Source organism: Panthera uncia, chromosome E1, assembly GCF_023721935.1.
Source record: "Panthera uncia isolate 11264 chromosome E1, Puncia_PCG_1.0, whole genome shotgun sequence".
In the NCBI taxonomy this organism is placed as follows: Eukaryota; Metazoa; Chordata; class Mammalia; order Carnivora; family Felidae; genus Panthera; species Panthera uncia.
This window is the reverse complement of record NC_064814.1, coordinates 11960181-11978769: the sequence shown is the minus strand read 5'-3', so window position 1 is coordinate 11978769 and position 18589 is coordinate 11960181. Positions and strand designations below refer to the sequence as shown.

Below are 18589 nucleotides of genomic sequence, written 5' to 3'. Positions count from 1 at the left end.
CTGAGCCGAAGTTGAACGCTTAAATGACTGAGCCACCCACGCACCCTAAAGTTGTAATATTTAAATGTAGGCTCTGTGGGGTGCCTGGGTGTCTCAGCTGGTTGAGTGTCTGACTCTAGATTTTGGGCTCAGGTCATGATATCGCAGTTGTGAGATTGAGCCTTTTGTCAGTCTCTGTGCTAAGCATGGAGCCCGCTTGGGATTCTCTCTCTCTCTGTCTCTCTCTCTCTCTCTCTGTCTCTCTCTCTCTGTCTCTCTCTGTCCCTCCCTCCCTCCCTCTCTCTGTCCCTCCCTCTTTCCCTCTCCCCCTTCCCTCCCCCTCCCTCTTCCCCTCCCCTTCCCTTTTTCCCTCTCTCCCTCTCCCTCTGCCCCCTCCCCCACTCACATGCGCGCTCTCTCTCTCTCTCTCTCTCTCTATATATATATATATGTATAAATTAAAAAAAATTAAAAGTGAATATAAACCTGTAAAATTACAATGGTCCTAATGTTTTAAGATTTATTTTTAAGTAATCTCTAGCCCAATGTGGGGCTCGAATTTACAACCTCGAGATCAAGAGTTGCATGCTCCACCGACTAAGCCAGCTAGGTACCCCTTATATTTTAATTAATTAGTTAATTAATTAATTTTCAAAGTAGGCTTCATGCCCAGTGTGGAGTCTAATGCAGGGCTTAAACTGATGACCCTGAGATCAAGATCTGAGCTGAGATCAAGAGTTGGATATTTAACTTACTGAGCCACCTAGGCACCCCACCCCTAATATTTTAGAAGAGAGAAAATATATACACACTCTGAGTAGGTTAAAAGGTATTACATGAACATGTCAACTGTAGTTCTGGAGAGTGGGATGGTAGGATATGGGTGATTTTATCTTTTTTTTTTTCCCCCTAAGTTTTTTTTTTTTTTTTTAATGCTTATTTTATTTATTTTAGAGAGGGAGAGGGAGAGAGAATCCCAAGCAGGCTCTGCACTGTCAGTGTGGAGCCCGACACAGGGCTTAAACCCACGAACCATGAGATCATGACCTGAACCCAAACCCAAGAGTTGGATGAGCCACCCAGGCGCCCCTGGGTGATTTTATCTGTTGGATTTCTGTTACTTTATACTTTGGTTGCCTTAGTCACTGGCCTTTTCTAACAGCAAAGAGGATGTTAGAATAGGCAACCAATAAAATATGTCTATGCTCTATTTATAATATAGGTATTTCGAACATAGATTGTGGCTAACACCCAAAGGAGAGTCTTGTGACACATTGCAAGGTGGAACAGAAATTATCTTTAGATCACTTTCTGTTTTGGATTGTTGTATGCCCCTGGCTTTTGTCTCTCTCCTCACTTTGGCCCCTCACTCCACTGCCCCTGTCATAAACGCACTGGCGCATGGATGTGAAGTGCAAATCTGAATTTAAAATGAAGTTTTATATAGTGATGTAATGAATCCCTTTCGTAAGCAGTCCTGATTTGTGTTTCTCAACACATCTCTTGGTTTCCTTAGAATGCAGTACATAAATGAGAACTGTGACTTTGGATAAACTTTTTAGTGATCTTTACAGTAATAAGTTCCCCATTAGACAATAGCTGTTTGCTTTATGACTTGTTAGTAAGTTATCCCCAAGGGGTTGAGAAATTCCTGTTTTGAAAAGTCCGGAAAGTCTTTGGTGACTTACTGTTTCATTTTTATTTTTCTTTTCTCTAAAGTTGTAGAGAACACGATCACACTGAGGTTCCCCTCCTATGCTGGCACCTCCTGTCTGCTAACCTAAACTTAGCACTTACACCTTGAGAGAACGACGCCCGATGTCATGCCCTAAGCCAGCCCCTGTATGGAATGAACTCATTTCTCTCCTGTGCACCCAGAATGATACTTGGCATTCAAATTGTGCAAATCATTTTCTGTGTGTCCTGCTGTTCAGTGAAAGTGGTTATTAAATCACAGGCTTCCCCCTATTCTGCAGATGAGAAATCCTTTAGTTAGACCTTACATGGAGCTCTTTAGATTAATTTGTGATTTGAAAAACCAGAACTGAGATTGTGAAATAAAGTAGGCTCTTGTAAAACTTTTTCCAGTAAAACAGTTGCCACAAGCTAGTTGGCAATGGTTTTCATAGACAATCTGGCTAGTGATCTCTTAAGGATATGCAATTCTTCTGAAGAGCATGTGGGCTGATTGCCCTGTAGCTGCTGTTAATGAAATAGGGTTGGTAGCTAAGCAGCCTGTAAGGAGATCAGCACTATTTGACTCTTTGCCCATGTTCTCCTTAAAAATACTACCTGCTCTCTGCCTTCAATTTACATTGATTAAACAAAAATAGGATAGCTATTACGATATTACCTAGAGTGACTAGACTAAGAAGTAGAGCATAACGTCAGTCATTTTTGCTTTAATTTTATGGGAAAAAACTAGTAACTGGTTTCTGGTCTAAGTAATGACATAATTATTGTACTACTTAACTATATCCCATTTGTGTTGTCTCCCCACTAAAACCAAAACCTCAACAACAAAAACCCCTCTGAGTTGTGGACTTGAAATGAATTGGGCAATTTTCAAGAACTTGTAATTTTTTTTAATGGTTTGAAAATGCAGACATTCATGTGTGACCTCAACATTCATCTCTAATTGAGCAGGTGTGATGGGATGTTGCTTTGTGGCTCTAACATGGAACATCGGGAATAGACTGTGATGGTTCTACATTTGTACCCAAGATAAGCAATTAAATAATCAGTCTATTTTTTTATCAATTTATAACACTGAATTTTATAAAAAGTGAGTGTCTAGGGGTCCCTGGCTGGCTCAGTCTGTAGGGCAGGCAACTCTTGATCTCAGGGTTGGGAGTTCAAGTCTCACATTGGGATAGAGTGTACTTAAAAAAAAAAAAAAAAAAGTTGTCTATTTCTTTAAATCCTTTATTAGGAAAACTATAGCTTTTTGGTTACACAAGAGCAGCAGTATCCAATAAAAATAGAATGCAAGTCACATATGTAATGTTAAATTTTCTTTTTAATTAAAAAAATTTTTTTAATGTTTATTTATTTTTGAGAGAGAGACAGAACATGAGCGGGGGAGGGGCAGAGAGAGAGGGAGACAGAATCTGAAGCAGGCTCCAGGCTCTGAGCTGTCAGCACAGAGCCTGGTGCGGGGCTCGAACTCACAAACTGTGAGATCGTGACCTGAGACGAAGTCGGCCACTTAACAGACTGAGCCACCCAGGTGCCCCTGTAATGTTAAATTTTCTAGTAGCCACATTAGAAGTAGAAAGATTTAGTGAAATTAATTTTAATAATATATTTTATTTAACCCAGTACATCCAAGATACTATCATTTCAACATTAGTGAGATATTTTACATTCTTTTTTTTTTTGTATTAAGTCTTCAAAACCCACTGTACATTTTATACTTACAGTATATCTCAGTTTGAACTAGCCACATTTTGAGTGCTCACTAGCCACATGTGGCTAGTGGCCACCATATTGAATTAATGTAAATCTAGAGTTTCAACACATTTGTGTGCAGTAGACTCTACATAAATTGACATATTATACAGATTTCTATGCAGATCACATCCTGAGAAACATAAGGCAGATCTTGACACTTTTAGTTCTGAGGCAGATTTTAACTCGGCCCTAATGTGAATATTGTAAGAGAATTCTAATGGCCTTTGATTTCTTATTGAGGGTAACACACGCCACGGTTATAGTGCCTCAGCTACCCCTTTCATTCCAGCCAGTGTTTGGTATACATGTACCACTGCCCAAGCAGCATCTGTCCTGTGGCAGGTTGGTCTTGGGGGTGGCAAGGAGAGGGGCAACCGCAAAGGCATGGTAGATGAACGTGTTTGGGAGGTTCCTAAGAGGATAGAAGACATTGTTTAGAAAAAAAAAATTCCCAAGCACCCAGGAAACTTACTTAATTCCCCTCTAATGCTGTTGGAAAATTGAATTTATTTGTGGAAACGTATTGGTCTGATTGGGGCAAATATCTCATTCTGAAATTCTCATCTCTTTGCTTTATTGAATTTTTTCATCAGTGGAATTTAAGCCCTTGGTACATGAGGAGGGAAATACCTCAGGTCTGTGCTATAAGTGTAAATTACACACCGGATTTAGAGAAGTCAGTACCAGAGGAAGAATGTAAAGTATCTCATTAATTTTTGTGCAGTTATATGTTGAAGTGATAACATTTTATACTCTATGTAGATAGATATGTATGTCTATGTATATCTATGTAGATATATATACCTATGTATATATCTACATAGATATGTATATATATACTATATATTTTAAGTGTTTTTAATTTTATTATTTATTATTTTTTTAAGTAAGCCTGTGCCCCACGCGAGGCTTGAACTCACAAGCCTGAGATCAAGAGTTTCATGCTCTCGTGGGGCGGGCGCCTGGGTGGCTCAGTTGGTTAAGTGTCCAGCTTCAGCTCAGGTCATGATCTCACTCTCTGTGAGTCTGAGCCCCACATTGGTCTCTGTGCTGACAGCTCAGAGCCTGGAGCCTGCTTCGGATTCCATGTCTCTCCCTCTCTTTGCCCCTCCCCCACTTGCGTTCTCTCTCTCAAAAAAAAAAAAATAACTAAACAATTTAAAAAATTTTAATTTACTTGTTTCTTTTTAGTTTTTTAATATGGCTACTAGAAAACCCAAGATTCTGTATGTGGCTTGCATTACATCTCTTTTGGATGGTGTTCCTTAGATTGTTCATTGTTCAGTATAAAAGACCACTGCGGGGGGCGCCTGGGTGGCTCAGTCAGTTAAGCGGCCGACTTCGGCTCGGGTCATGATCTCGCGGTCCGTGAGTTCGAGCCCCACGTCGGTCTCTGTGCTGACAGCGCAGAGCCTGGAGCCTGTTTCGGATTCTGTGTCTCCCTCTCTCTGACCCTCCCCCGTCATGCTCTGTCTCTCTTTGTCTCAAAAATAAATAAACGTTAAAAAAAAAAAAAAAAAAAAAAGACCACTGGGAAAGTCCTGCCTGTGCTTTCCTGAATGTATGCTTGAGAGCTTGACAGTTGATGGCACCTTTGGGATCCTGCACCCTGGCAGTAGCAGGCAGGTTATTCTGTGTGTGTTCCCACAAAAGTGGGAAGGAACCTGCAGCACAGGCCTCTTAGTTTCTGTACAAAAACCTGATCCTGAATCACTTAGCTACCATTATACTTGCCGCTTGGGGAACAGAAGACCTATTGGTTTTTTGTTTTGTTTTGTTTTGTTTTAATTTTTATTTTTGAGAGAGACAGAGGCAGAATGCAGGTGGGTTAGGGGCAGAGAGAGAGGGAGGCACAGAATCCGAAGCAGGCTCCAGGCTCCCAGCTGTCAGCACAGAGCCCGACGCGGGGCTCGAACCCACGAGCTGTGAGATCGGGACCTGAGCCGAAGTTGGACGCTCAACCAACTGAACCACCCAGGCACCCCAAGACCTGTTGGTTTTGTTACCAGTTTGCTCTGTAATTTTTATGATTTTTTAAATATTTATTTGTTTATTTATGTTTATTTTTGAGAGAGAGAGAGAGAGAATGAGAGTGAGTGGGGGAGGGGCAGAGAGAGAGAGAGGGAGGGAGGGAGGGAGACACAGACAGGATCCAAGATGGGCTCTGCACTAATAGCACAGAGCCCAATGTGGGGCTTAAACTCACAAACCGTGAGGTCATGACCTGAGCCAAAGTTGGATGCTTAACTGACTGGGCCACTCAGGTGCCCTGACTCCGTAATTTTTATGAAAGGGGCAGTTATAAGGGTGCTTCTTCATGCCTCCTCTGAGAAATAAATAAAGAACTCTGGATAAGTGTACATGTTTGTGTGCCTTCAGTCTTTCATTAAATGTTCTCACAATCCCAGAGAACCATCTCAGTATACTTTGATCTGTACATATGTCACTCTTTGGCTATTACTCGTAGTCATTTTTACAACCTCTTAAGACTACTTGGTCTGTACTGATGTTTCCATGGCACGCCTGGGTGGCTCAGTTGGTTGAGTGTCCAGCTCTTGATTTTGGCTCAAGTCATGATCTCATGGTTGTTGCATAGAGCCCTTGTCCAGCTCTGCACTAGGCATGGAGGCTGCTTAAGATTCTGTCTTTCCCCCTCTCTCTGCCCCAATACCTGCTTTCACGCTCTCTCTCTCTCAAAAAAAAAAAAAAAAGGGGGGGGGACGCCTGGGTGGCTCAGTTGGTTAAGCGTCCGACTTCGGCTCAGGTCATGATCTCACAGTCCATGAGCTTGAGCCCCGCATCAGGCTCTGTGCTCACAGCTCAGAGCCTGGAGCCTGCTTTGGATTCTGTGTCTCCCTCTCTCTCTGCCCCTCCCCTGCTCATGCTCTGTCTTACTCTGTCTCAAAAATGAACACAAACATTAAAAATTTTTTGGAAAAAAAAAATGATATTTCTGTGACCCAAGCTATTCAGAAAGAGGACTAAAGGTGGTTAGCCAGGCTGGTTTCTCATACCTGAGCATTTCCCTGGTGTATTCATGAGCTTGTATGCCTGGGGACAAAACTTGTATGCCTGGTATTTAGCATCTCTTCTTTCTCATCCCGGAATGAGAACTTTCTTTTTTTTTTTTTTTTTTTAAATTTTTTTTTTCTTTTTTTCAACGTTTTTTTTTTTTTTATTTATTTTTGGGACAGAGAGAGACAGAGCATGAACAGGGGAGGGGCAGAGAGAGAGGGAGACACAGAATCGGAAACAGGCTCCAGGCTCCGAGCCATCAGCCCAGAGCCTGACGCGGGGCTCGAATTCACGGACCGCGAGATCGTGACCTGGCTGAAGTCGGACGCTTAACTGACTGCGCCACCCAGGCACCCCTGGAATGAGAACTTTCAAAACAAAATTACTTTTCATTGAGTGGGAGAATCCCAGGCAGGTCCTTGCTTATACTTTTAAACCTGTATTCCTTGAGTTTTGCTCTCCGTCCTCCCTGAGCAGCCACATCCCGCATTTTGGTTTTAGTTTAGGTTTGGTGTACATTCCTTCCAGTTCACCCAGTGAAAAGGGGGATTGGGTGGAAAGGAAGGAGCTAACATCTGTTCAGCATCTGTTGTGTGCCAGGCACTGGGCTGGGTTCTTTGGAATTATCTCAACAACCATGAGAAATAGAAATTATGATCTCTTCCTCTGATGAGGAAGTGGAAACCTGGAAGTTATGTAATTTTTCAGCTTCACATACTTCTGGTAGATAATGGATTCTGGAACTTGGCAGAGGCCATGCTGACCTTGACATCCTAGCCAATAAGAAGTTGTGACGTGGTTCCAGAGTTAGAGACTGTGAATGTGTACGTATTGTTGTACACGGGGAGAAACACGCAGGATCCTTTCCAAAGCATCTTTTATTCCTAAGCGCAGATCTGATGCCTGTGTTGGGTAGGTGGGGTGTTTCTAGATTATTGACTCCTACTTGGGTTTGCAGTGACCATATGAACACTTTGGTTTACAGCTGGGACCCCTGACTCCCGCAGGATGGCCCAATGGAATCAGCTACAGCAGCTCGACACACGGTACCTGGAGCAGCTTCATCAGCTGTACAGTGACAGCTTCCCGATGGAGCTGCGGCAGTTTCTGGCCCCTTGGATTGAGAGTCAAGATTGGTAAGTCCTTCCTGAGAAACTCCCCAAATTGTCAGGTTTTGGTTTGAGTCAAGAGACGTAACGTGCTGTAGCTTCATTCTGTGCTAACTATTTCATCAAAAAACTTAGGGGTGTAGGTGGTGGGGTGAAAGAGATCAGGAGATAAAGAGGTACTCTCGGTCTTGTAAAAACGTTTTCTGTATTAGAAGTGTGTGCGGGCAACTGTCTCTTGGCACATTGAAGCAGCCTGCTTGGTGGTGGATGTTTTGAAGGCTGATTTGGATCTCATTGACTTGGTGAGATCCTCTGTGTGTTCTGACACTCCAGGCATGTGCTACAAATATTTTTTATCTCAATGAAAGTTCTGGCATGGGTAGAGATTCGGGCCCATAATTCTGATTCCCTTTTAGTTATAGGAAGAGACACAGATAAGAGAAATAGACTCTTTCATAGAGGAGATAATGGCACAGAATTCCAATGACCGTTTCCTTCATTTTAATGTGTTCAGATCTACCTATTAGTTTTCATTTCATTCCGGCCTGTGACCTAGTTTTTCTAGAGTTTGGTGAGGGGCCAGGGAGATGATGCAGAGAGGATGGAGATAGACCATGCCAGCCTGGGATTGCTTATTAGCTACTACTAATCTGACCTCAGAGCTAAGAATTTAAAAGCACAACAGCGTATCTGTCCACTTCACCTGAATATTTTTATTATAAGTATAGACTCTGACAGTGGCTACTGGGATCTGGAATAATTGTTAATAATCATTGAATTCATAATATTTCTTGTTGCTCAGGAAGGTGAATCTAAGTGATGAGTGGGTTAAAGCATCGGGTTTGCCTTGTTTTCTACCCTCCTTGATGGTTTCTATGCGTGTGCATGCGCATGTGTGTGTGTAGGTTTCAGAATCATTCTGTATCCTTCTTCTTTTTCCTAGGGCATATGCGGCCAGCAAAGAATCACATGCTACTTTGGTGTTTCATAATCTCTTGGGTGAGATCGACCAGCAGTACAGCCGTTTCCTACAGGAATCGAATGTTCTCTATCAGCACAATCTGCGAAGAATCAAGCAGTTCCTTCAGGTGTGATGAGAAACTTGACCCCGCAGAGTAGGGTGTTCACTTTCTGTCCAGGGAGTATTTCTTTTCTCATTTGGCTAAGTATTGAGATCCTATCTTGTACTTTCAATCAAAGGAGGAGCTAGTAGCCCTTTCTCAAACCTCCATATACCCACCCTTGAGCATCTTTATCTGAAATCCGCTTCTTTTGTCTGTTGAGGTAATGCTAGGATTGTTATGTTAATTATATTGTGTTAGCATGTTAATAACATGATCAGTAACTAGTGGTTTCATAGGAAGATGAGTTATTTTTATTTTTTAATTTTTATTCATTTTTTAAGAAACTTTAAAAAATGTTTATTTTTGAGAGAGAGAGAGAGAGCGCACAAGCAGGGGAGGGACAGAGAGAGACACACACAGAATCTGAAGCAGGCTCCAGGCTCTGAGCTGTCAGCATAGAGCCTGGTACAGGGCTTGAACCCACGAACCGCGAGATCATGACCTGAGCCGAAGTCAGATGCTCAACCGACTGAGCCACCCAGGTGCTCCAGTGACTTATTTTTAAATGTTAAATGTTTGACCATAACTGGATACTCTTAGACAAAGTCTGTTGCCTTTGACCAGGATAACATACTGTCCAAAGACTCAGACTAACATGTCTTCAGTCACAGGTGTACAGCTCATTGTGACGATCTTTTTCCTGTTCGCCCCTTCATCTCCCACTGGTGGGGGTCAGGCTCTGAGGCCCTCGTTTTATTGTTTCATATAGTAGATGTAATGCTCATCAATCTATGAGGAAGTTAGCTTTAAGTTAGCAAAGTTGGATCCGCATTTCCTTAGTCTGCTGCTACTACTTTTCATTCTCTCTCTCCCACCTACAGAGCAGGTATCTGGAGAAGCCAATGGAGATTGCCCGAATTGTGGCCCGGTGCCTGTGGGAAGAGTCCCGCCTGCTCCAGACTGCGGCCACTGCAGCCCAGGTGAGCCGTGGGAAGAAACAAAGCACTATTGAAGATGTGCTTTCCTTCTGACGTTCAAAGATGTGCTTGCTCTTACCCAGTTGTTAGGGCGTGCACCGACCTCCATGGTAGAAGTGGGTGTTTTGGTGTTTTTTCTTCTATCCAATGAAAAGAATTCATTTTTTTTTTCTTGAGTATATAATGCACTCTCCTTTAAAAAAAAATTTTTTTTTTAACATTACACAATGGTACAGGGAAGAAAGTTTTACAAAAATCTGCAATGTCACTCCCTTCCTTTATTATCTCTTCCCAGGAAACCAACATTAGTAGTGTGGTATATATGGTTTCATACCTTTCTCCAGACTCATATAGATTACAGAAAATACACACACACACACACACACACACACACACACACACACACACACATCATATTTAAATGGGTTTACTTCTCTGCCTCTTGCTTTTTTCAGTTAATATTATGTCATATAAATCCTTCTAAGTCCAGTACTGTAAAGCTAACTCATTTTCTTTATTTGCTCTATAATATTCTGTGGTATAGATTTGCTATACTTTATTCAATTATTCTTTCTTTGACATTTGCTTCATCCTGGTTTTTTTCCCCCCATTATAAACACTACTGCAATGTCTCCCTATACAACTTTATGTTTGCACTTTGATTTCTCTATGATAAATTTCCAGGCATGGAATTGCTGGGTCAAAGGGTGTATATATTTTAGTTTTATAGATCTAGATTCCCTTCTCTAAAGACTGTACCAGTTCACGTTTGCACGAGTGGGGTATGATAAGGTACTGTTCCTGGGTGCCACCTTGGATATTATTTGAGACTGAATCATTCAGGTTCATGTGCATTTCTCTTTTGTGCTTAAGTTTGAGAATATCCTCACTAGAGCTAGAGATGTGGTTAGCCTAGGGGATAGAGAGAACATGACACTAACTTCCCCTGGGAAACAGTTCCATGCCACTGGCCCCATCACTTCTGTTGTTATATGACAGACATATCACTTATATTGATATATGATAGACATATCTATCTAGAACATCTAATATATTATCTATGTAGAATATCTAAAATATCTGTAACATCCAATCTATTATGTGTGTATGTGTGGATATATCTTACTGTGTTGTGCTAGTTATCGTGACCCCTTGGTTTAGAGGACGTTGTGGCCTGGGAGAAACAGAAAAATCAAACAATTTTATAATGCAATAAAATATAAAATTAAAATATACTAAAAAAGAAGAACGAAACTTAAATAGATCAGTGACCATAAATATATATTGAAAAAGACTTTTAAAAACTGTACACTCCCTTTCCCACCAAAAAAAGCCAATAGGCCCGATGGTTTAAAAGTTTTATTTTAACGGACTTTCATGGTATGGATTGTTCTGTTATCATTCAAACTCTTCCAAAGTCTACAAAGAAAAGAGATGTTTCCAACTTATTTTATGAGGCTGGAATAATCCTAATATCAAAACCCAAAAAAGACAGTGTAAGTAAAGAAAATGATTACGATTTTGGTATCCTAGTTAGTGTACCAACCATGGCTTATATTCTAGGAGTGCAAGGATGGCTCAACATTAGGAATTCTATTAATGTAATTCACTAAATTAGTAAGATAAAGAAGAAAACCCTCATTTTTGTTAGACAACAAATGTAGTGTCCATTCTAGATAAGAAGTAAGAAACTTTCTTAACACAGTAAATAAAATTTGTCAGAACTTTCTTAACACAATAAAGAATATTTGTCAGAAACCAAACAGAACAGTATGCACATGATGGAACACTAAACTATTCTCATTAAAAGCAGTTACAAGATTGAGGATGCCTCTTGCCATTAATGTTTTTCTGAAGGATTCAGCCAATACAGTAAGACAGAAAAAGGAATGAGGGCATAAATGTTGGAAAGCTAGAGACAAAATTGTCATTATTTATAGATGGATAGGGCTTCCTACAAGATCCAAGGGAGATAATTAAAAAGAAACAAAAAACAAAAACACCACTATTGGAGGGGCACCTGGGTGGTTCAGTCAGTTAAGTGTCTGACTCTTGATTTTGGCTTGGGTCATGGTCCCACGGTTCCTGGGTTTGAGCCCTGTATACACCTCTATGCTGACAGGAGCCTGCTTGCAATTCTCCCTCCTTCTGCCTCTCCCCCTCCCCTGCTCACGCTCTTTCTCTCTCTCTCTCAAAATAAATAAGCTAAGAAAAAAAAAAAAAGAAAAATAAATAAACTATTGGAACTAACAAGAGTTTAGGAAGATGAATGCATTCAGGATAAATATTTTAAGAATTTTATCTAATTTTATTTATTTATTTATTTATTTATTTATAATTTTTATTTTATATTTTTGAGAGAGATAGAGTGCGGGGGAGGAGCAGAGAGAGAGGGAGACACAGAATCCGAAGCAGGCTCCAGGCTCTGAGCTGTCAGCACAGAGCCCAGCATGGGGCTCAAACCCACGAACCATGACATCATGAGCTGAGCTGAAGTTGGATGCTCAACTGACTGAGCCACCCAGGAATCCCTATTTATTTCTTTCTGAGAGAAAGAGAGAGAATCCCATGAGGTTCAGAGAGAGAAGGAGAGAGAAGGAAAAGAGAGTCAGAGCCCGGAGCGGGGCTAGAGCTCACCCGATGTGGGGCTCAAACTCATGAACCGTGAGATCATGACCTGAGCCAAAAGCAAGAGTCAGACGTTCAGCCGACTGAGCCAGCCAGGTGCCCCACCATCGTAACCATTTTTAAGTGTATAGGTCAGTAGTGTTAAGTTCAATAACATTATTGTGCAACCTGTCTTCAGAATGCTTTTCATCTTGCAAAAGTAAAATTCTGTACCCATTAAACAGTAGCTCTTTTTCATTCCCCTTTTATTCTAGTCACTGGCAACCACCATTCTACTTTCTGTCTCTGTGAATTTGACTACTCTGGGGACCTTATTAGAAGTGGAATCATAACACTGTTTGTATTTTTGTGACTGGTTTATTTCGCTTACCGTAATTCCTCACAGTTCATCCTTGTTATATCACATGTCAGAATTTCCTTCCTTTCAAAGACTAAATAATGTTCCACTGTATGTATACCCCATTTTGTTTATCCATTTGTCTGTTGAGGGACACTTGGGTGACATCCACCTTTTGACTCTTGTGAATAATGCCGTTATGAACATAAGTGTACCATTTTTTTCTCTTACAAGACAAAGATGTAGCAGGAACATAGAAGAAAGGACATCTAAGTCTAACTGAGGGAGTCAGGGAAGGTATCACGGAGAGAGAGATTGTGTTTGAGCCAAGACGTAAGGCTGATTACATGTGCACCAGGCTGATGAGGAGAGAGCCCTCCAGGCAGAGAGAAGATCGTGTTCAGACAGGGAAATCTTAACGTGTGTATTCTTGGGAGGAGTGCGGAAAATTCAGCATCTGGTTGGATAAGGAATGATCAGCTAGTCAAGGGCCATATTGTGAACATCTCTTTAGTCATGCCCAACAGCTGGGCTTTGGAAGAGCAGTTTGCTGCAAGGGTCCTGTGGCCAGACTGCCTGGGTTTGAGCCCCATAGCTATGCCACTTGCTGTGGAGCCTCAGGCAATGGGGGTGTTCCTCTAGTAGGAATGACTATAGTTCCTACTTCATGGAGCTAAATTAATTCATGCCTGTAAAATGCTTAGAACGGTGCCTGACACATGTGAAATGAGCATTAACTGCTTTCTGCTGCTGCCGTCACAATCACTGTCACCATCATGATCACTGTCACCACTCCTGTAAGAAACGGGAACCCACGGAAGAACTTTAAGCGGAAACTGCTGTGCTCCGATATGGGTGAAAGGGTAACTGATAACACTCACTGTTCGAGACACTGGAGATAGGGAGGTTGTCCAGGCATCACTAGAGCTTTCTGTTGGGGAGAACCTTTGCATCCTGTCCCATAAGATAAAAATATTCGATTTAAGCCAATTTGGGTAGAGGCTCCAACTTTATTTATCATGAGAGGTAGGTGCCCTAAGGATGTTCCCAATCTTAGAGATCAGGCGTTGGCAAACTATGCCCGTGGCTCAAATCCAGCCTGCCATGCCTGATTTTGCAAACGAAATTTTGGGGAACACAGCCACACCCATTTACGTATGCCTTGTCCGTGGTTGTCTTCATGCTGCGGTGACAAGGCTGAGTATTTACAACAGAGCCTGTATGACCCACAAAGCCAAAAATATTTACCACCTGGCCTTCTTAGAAAAAGTTGCAGCCCTTGATCTAGAACTACAAGTTGGATATTTGAGGCTTCAGCCCAGGCCCTACTGTTATTTTCTCTGTTGTCATCATCTGGCATATTTTGAAGTGTCTCTTATGGGTAAAGCACCAGGAGATAGGAAGACGAGTAGATGTGATCCCTGCTAATCATTGCTCTCAGTCTAGTTGGGATTGAAAGTATACAGACAGTCAAAGTGAGAGAAACACAGAGGAAGATGTGAGTAATCTTGCCTACCGTAGTTGAATAGGGTTTTACAGGAGAGCAAATGGTGGCACTGAGTTTGAAGGTGAATAAGTTCAGGTGTGCTTGTGCAGAAGCACATGTCAGGCAGAGCAGACAGTGTGTGGGGAGGTAGAGTGTGAAAAACATGCTGTATGTGGGGAAGAGTGGGTAGTTTGGGGTGATCGACAGGGAGGGAAGGCTGAGCTTGTTACCAGATTATGTGAAACGTCTGTCTGTGCTGGGCTGAGATGATATACCTGGAGCCAGTGGTTTTTACAAGGGTACTCGAGGCGGGCTTCTGTGGGTGGTAATCAATCACATCCTTTCCCCTTTAAGTGCAATGGCAATTTAGAAATAGACGTGGCAGTCAAACACAGACTAAAATATCCGCTGTGCTGTTGGTCAAATGAGACTGGAAAACATAGTTTGGGCAGGTAACCATGAGGGATTTCAGATGCCTGCCCCTGTGTTAGATGTTGGGATGGAGAGATTGGGTTTGCAGAGCAGTATACATCCATGTGGAGTTTCAGAGACCATAGACTAATACCCACTTAACACTGAGAGATAGATCTCTAGAACCACTTCTAGAAACCAGGCCCTCGCTCCTGCCCTGGGGGTGCCCCAGGAAGGCAGAGGTGGAGGAGAGAGGCACCAGCTAACATGCTGGGTTCTTCGAAGATCTGTGAGTGCAGAGTGTTTCTCTTAATCTCACCGATCAGATGAGTCACTCCCCCTATGAAGAGAATAAATAGGGGTGGAGGTTGCCTTCCCTAAACTTCTCGGGGAAGTTTGTGTTCTCTGGACTTGGATGGGGGCCGTGGGAGAGGGAGAGAATGGATCCCTCTAGAACTGGCATGTTTGGATCACTTTTGAAGACTCCTGGTAGCAGTATAGAGAACAGATTAGAAGTCAGAGAGATCAGTAGTTGGGGCTTGACATGAGCCAGCGGCACAAATAGAGATCTGTTTGCAAGATTACAGAACCTAAAGCCAGGAGAATCCGGTGACTCAGTGTGAAGTCTGTCTTTGAGAATTTCTGCTTTGAAAAACTGGGTCTATAATGTCTTTCCTAGACTCTCAATTCCGTTCTGTTGATGGATTCCTCAGTCCTATGCCAGCACAGACTGTCTTGATCACTGCGGCTTTTATGTGGTCTTTTAAAAAATTTTTAATTTATTCGTCTTAAGTAATCTCTACACCCAACATGGGGCTCAAATTCACCACCCTGAGATCAAGTGCTACACGCTCCTTTGACTGAGCCAGCCAGGAGCCCGGATTTTCTATTACTTTGACAGAATTTACCATGTTTATATTCCAGGGGCTCTCCGACCTTTTCAAGGCACCACCCTTCCCTTCTCCCCTGAGGTATTCTCTCTTCATGTAGCATTTCGCCTCGGGAACAGTGGTTTTTTATTATCCTGCAAAAACGTGTCGGGCACCACCTACACTAAATGGGCATCGAAAATCTGCTGTCATAATTGTTCTGAATTTTTTAACATACGTTACCTAGGATGAAGTTTTTGCAGGTAGGGACCATGTCTTAGCTCAACATGTGGTCTCCTAGGGCGACACAGAGTGGCTTTTTAGTGTGGCCTGGGGCAAAAAAAGGCCAGGACACGGGCAAAACTACGGGAGAGCCTCCTAGGCACCGTGCTGATGACGCCCGGCACGCTGCCTCTGTTTCCCTTCCCCTCACGGCGGCAGCAGCACCTCGGCCAGACGGGAAGGGTGTGGGTGGGATGGAGACTGGACAGAGGTGCTTTTTTTCCCCCATGTTTCCTGCATTCACACGGGTGTTCGCTCTCTTATTTGGCAGCAAGGGGGCCAGGCCAACCACCCCACGGCCGCTGTGGTGACAGAGAAGCAGCAGATGCTGGAGCAGCACCTGCAAGATGTTCGGAAGCGAGTACAGGTGAAGCAAGTCGTGGGCAGGAAGCCTTTCCTTGGGGACATTGCCTGTGGGTCCTGCGTGTGTCTCTGTTGAGGTTTTGGCTTCATTTTAATTCTCAGAAACTTTCTTTTCCCTCTTCCCCCGGGAAAATCTTTTTTTTTTTTTTTTTTTTTTTTTTTTACTTCTATTTTTCTTTTTTGTTGTGTCTTAAACAGGACCTAGAACAGAAAATGAAAGTGGTAGAGAATCTCCAGGATGACTTTGACTTCAACTATAAAACCCTCAAGAGTCAAGGAGGCAAGTGACTATTAGAGACGTTAAAATCTGCTGTAGAAAGTGAGTTACTTGAGTTTCAGGACTTCTGTGTCTGGCGTCCCGTTCAGACTTTGCGGCAGGGGCGGGGGCGGGCGTTGGCACACGGGGGTGGGGGGGTGGGGGGGGGTAACCGGTGCCTCCGGGAGCCAGGTGTGAAGCGTGCCAGTATCCCGTCAGGTCAAGGAGGTTTTCCTTCATCCGCAGACATGCAGGATCTGAATGGAAACAACCAGTCCGTGACCAGGCAGAAGATGCAGCAGCTGGAACAGATGCTCACGGCGCTGGACCAGATGCGGCGCGTAAGAGCATCCCCCTCACCTGCGCGGCCGCCACGCCTTGTGGCAGACCTTGGCTGGTTTCTGATAAGCTCCTTTTCTGGAAGTGACTAAAGAGTGTGGTTAGAGACGGTCTGAGGAAATGTTTTCTGACTTTGTTTGGGTTTCCAACCAGAGCATCGTGAGTGAGTTGGCGGGGCTGTTGTCAGCTATGGAGTATGTGCAGAAGACGCTCACGGACGAAGAGCTGGCTGACTGGAAGAGGCGGCAGCAGATTGCGTGCATCGGGGGCCCGCCCAACATCTGCCTCGACCGCCTAGAAAACTGGTAAGAGGTGAAAGAGACGTGTTCCCTTTCTTTCTAGAAAGCTGTGCTGAAATCCTGGTCGTAACTGCAGGCCTCCGGGGTTGGTGCTCCGTCTCCAAGGTGGAGACTTTTTTATATTCAAATCGAGTCTGAGAGTCTAAAGAGTTTCACCTTTTTGGACACCTTTTTTTTTTTTTTTTTTTTTTTTAATTTTTTAAATGTTTATTTTTTTGAGAGACAGAGACAGAGTGTGAGCAGGGGAGAGACAGAGAGAGAGAGGGAGACACAGAATCCGAAGCAGGCTCCAGGCTCTGAGCTGTCAGCGCAGAGCCCAATGTGGGGCTTGAACTCACGTGAGATCGTGACCTGAGCCTAAGTCGGATGCTTAACTGACTGAGCCACCCAGGCACCCCTCGACACCTTTTTGATAAAAATGTGTTTATGTTACTATATTTTAAGTATATATATATATATATTTTTTTTTTAATTTATTTTCAAGTTAGTTAACATACAGTGTAGTATTGGCTTCAGGAGTAGAACCCAGTGATTTGTCTCTTACATATAAGCATGTTTTATTTAATAGCTTAAATAAAGCTTTTGGTGTAACTATGTGGCACAGACTAAAGTTTGAGTTTTAGTTATTTTAATAATCTAAAATAATACATGCTCTTTATAAAGGAAAAAAATTCAAATACAAAAAATTAATAGAAAGAGGAAAAGTCTTTTAAAAAAACCAATTGTTTAGAGGTACCTATAGTTAAAATTTCAATGACCATTCCTCTGGACGTTTGTTATTGTACATATATATGTAAACAGAGTCATCTACATTTTCTTTCTTTTTTTTTAAATGTTTTTATTGATTTTCGAGACAGAAAGAGACAAAGCATGAGCAGGGTAGGGGCAGAGAGAGGGGGAGACACAGAATCTGAAGCGGGCTCCAGGCTCTAAGCTGTCAGCACAGAGCCCGATGCAGAGCTCGAACTCACAAACTGTGAGATCATGACCTGAGCCAAAGTCAGACGCTTAACTGACTGAACCACCCAGGCACCCATCTTTTTTTTTTAATTTTGGTTATCTTTTTTAAATTTTTAAATTAAAAAAAAATTTTTTTAAGTATATTTATTTATTTTGAGAGGGAGAGGGAAAGAGAGAGAGAGAGAGAGAGAGAGGAAGAGAGAGAATCCCGAGCAGGTTCCACACCATCAGCACAGAGCCCTATGTGGGGCTTGATCTCACAAACTGTGAGAACACAACTTGAGCTGAAATCAAGAGTCAGACACTCAACCAGCTGAGCCACCCAGGCGCCCCTTGGTTACCTTTTTTTTTTTTAATGTTTGTTTATTTATTTTGAGATGGTTGCAGAGAGAGAGGTAGAGAGGGAATCCCACGCAGGCTCTGTGCTGTCAGCACAGAGTCCGACACAGGACTCAGTCTCATGAACGCTGAGATCATGACCCAAGCCAAGATAAAAAGTCAGATGCTTAACTCACTGAGCCACCCAGGCGCCCCAGTGGGATCATTCTTTATCTGCTCTTTTGCTTTCATTCATGCAGCAGGTCTTGGTGAATATCCCTGATGTGCAAGGCCCAACAGTGAACATGATGCACCAGCTTAAATTATGAGAAACTTGGCATAAAGGGGAACCACCAGACACGTAGAGCATGAAATTGGAAATTTAGGACAGCTCTGCCTGAGAAAGCCTGTTTGTTCATATCCTCACTAACCCTGAGTTTTGTC

At 42.7% G+C, this 18589-nt stretch overlaps 1 protein-coding gene across 6 annotated transcripts in view; it reads left to right on the top strand.

Moving 5' to 3' along the window:
- The window catches only part of STAT3 (signal transducer and activator of transcription 3), a 67532-nt gene that overhangs the window by 29897 nt on the left and 19046 nt on the right, over nucleotides 1-18589 (top strand). For all 6 annotated transcript variants that reach the window (XM_049636116.1, XM_049636115.1, XM_049636114.1 and 3 more), the window contains 7 exons: nucleotides 7433-7583; nucleotides 8500-8644; nucleotides 9502-9600; nucleotides 15882-15977; nucleotides 16172-16253; nucleotides 16476-16570; nucleotides 16722-16873. In XM_049636116.1, the coding sequence (XP_049492073.1) occupies nucleotides 7456-7583; nucleotides 8500-8644; nucleotides 9502-9600; nucleotides 15882-15977; nucleotides 16172-16253; nucleotides 16476-16570; nucleotides 16722-16873 (797 nt within the window). In that variant the 5' untranslated portion in view covers nucleotides 7433-7455. The remainder of the gene's footprint in view (nucleotides 1-7432; nucleotides 7584-8499; nucleotides 8645-9501; nucleotides 9601-15881; nucleotides 15978-16171; nucleotides 16254-16475; nucleotides 16571-16721; nucleotides 16874-18589) is intronic.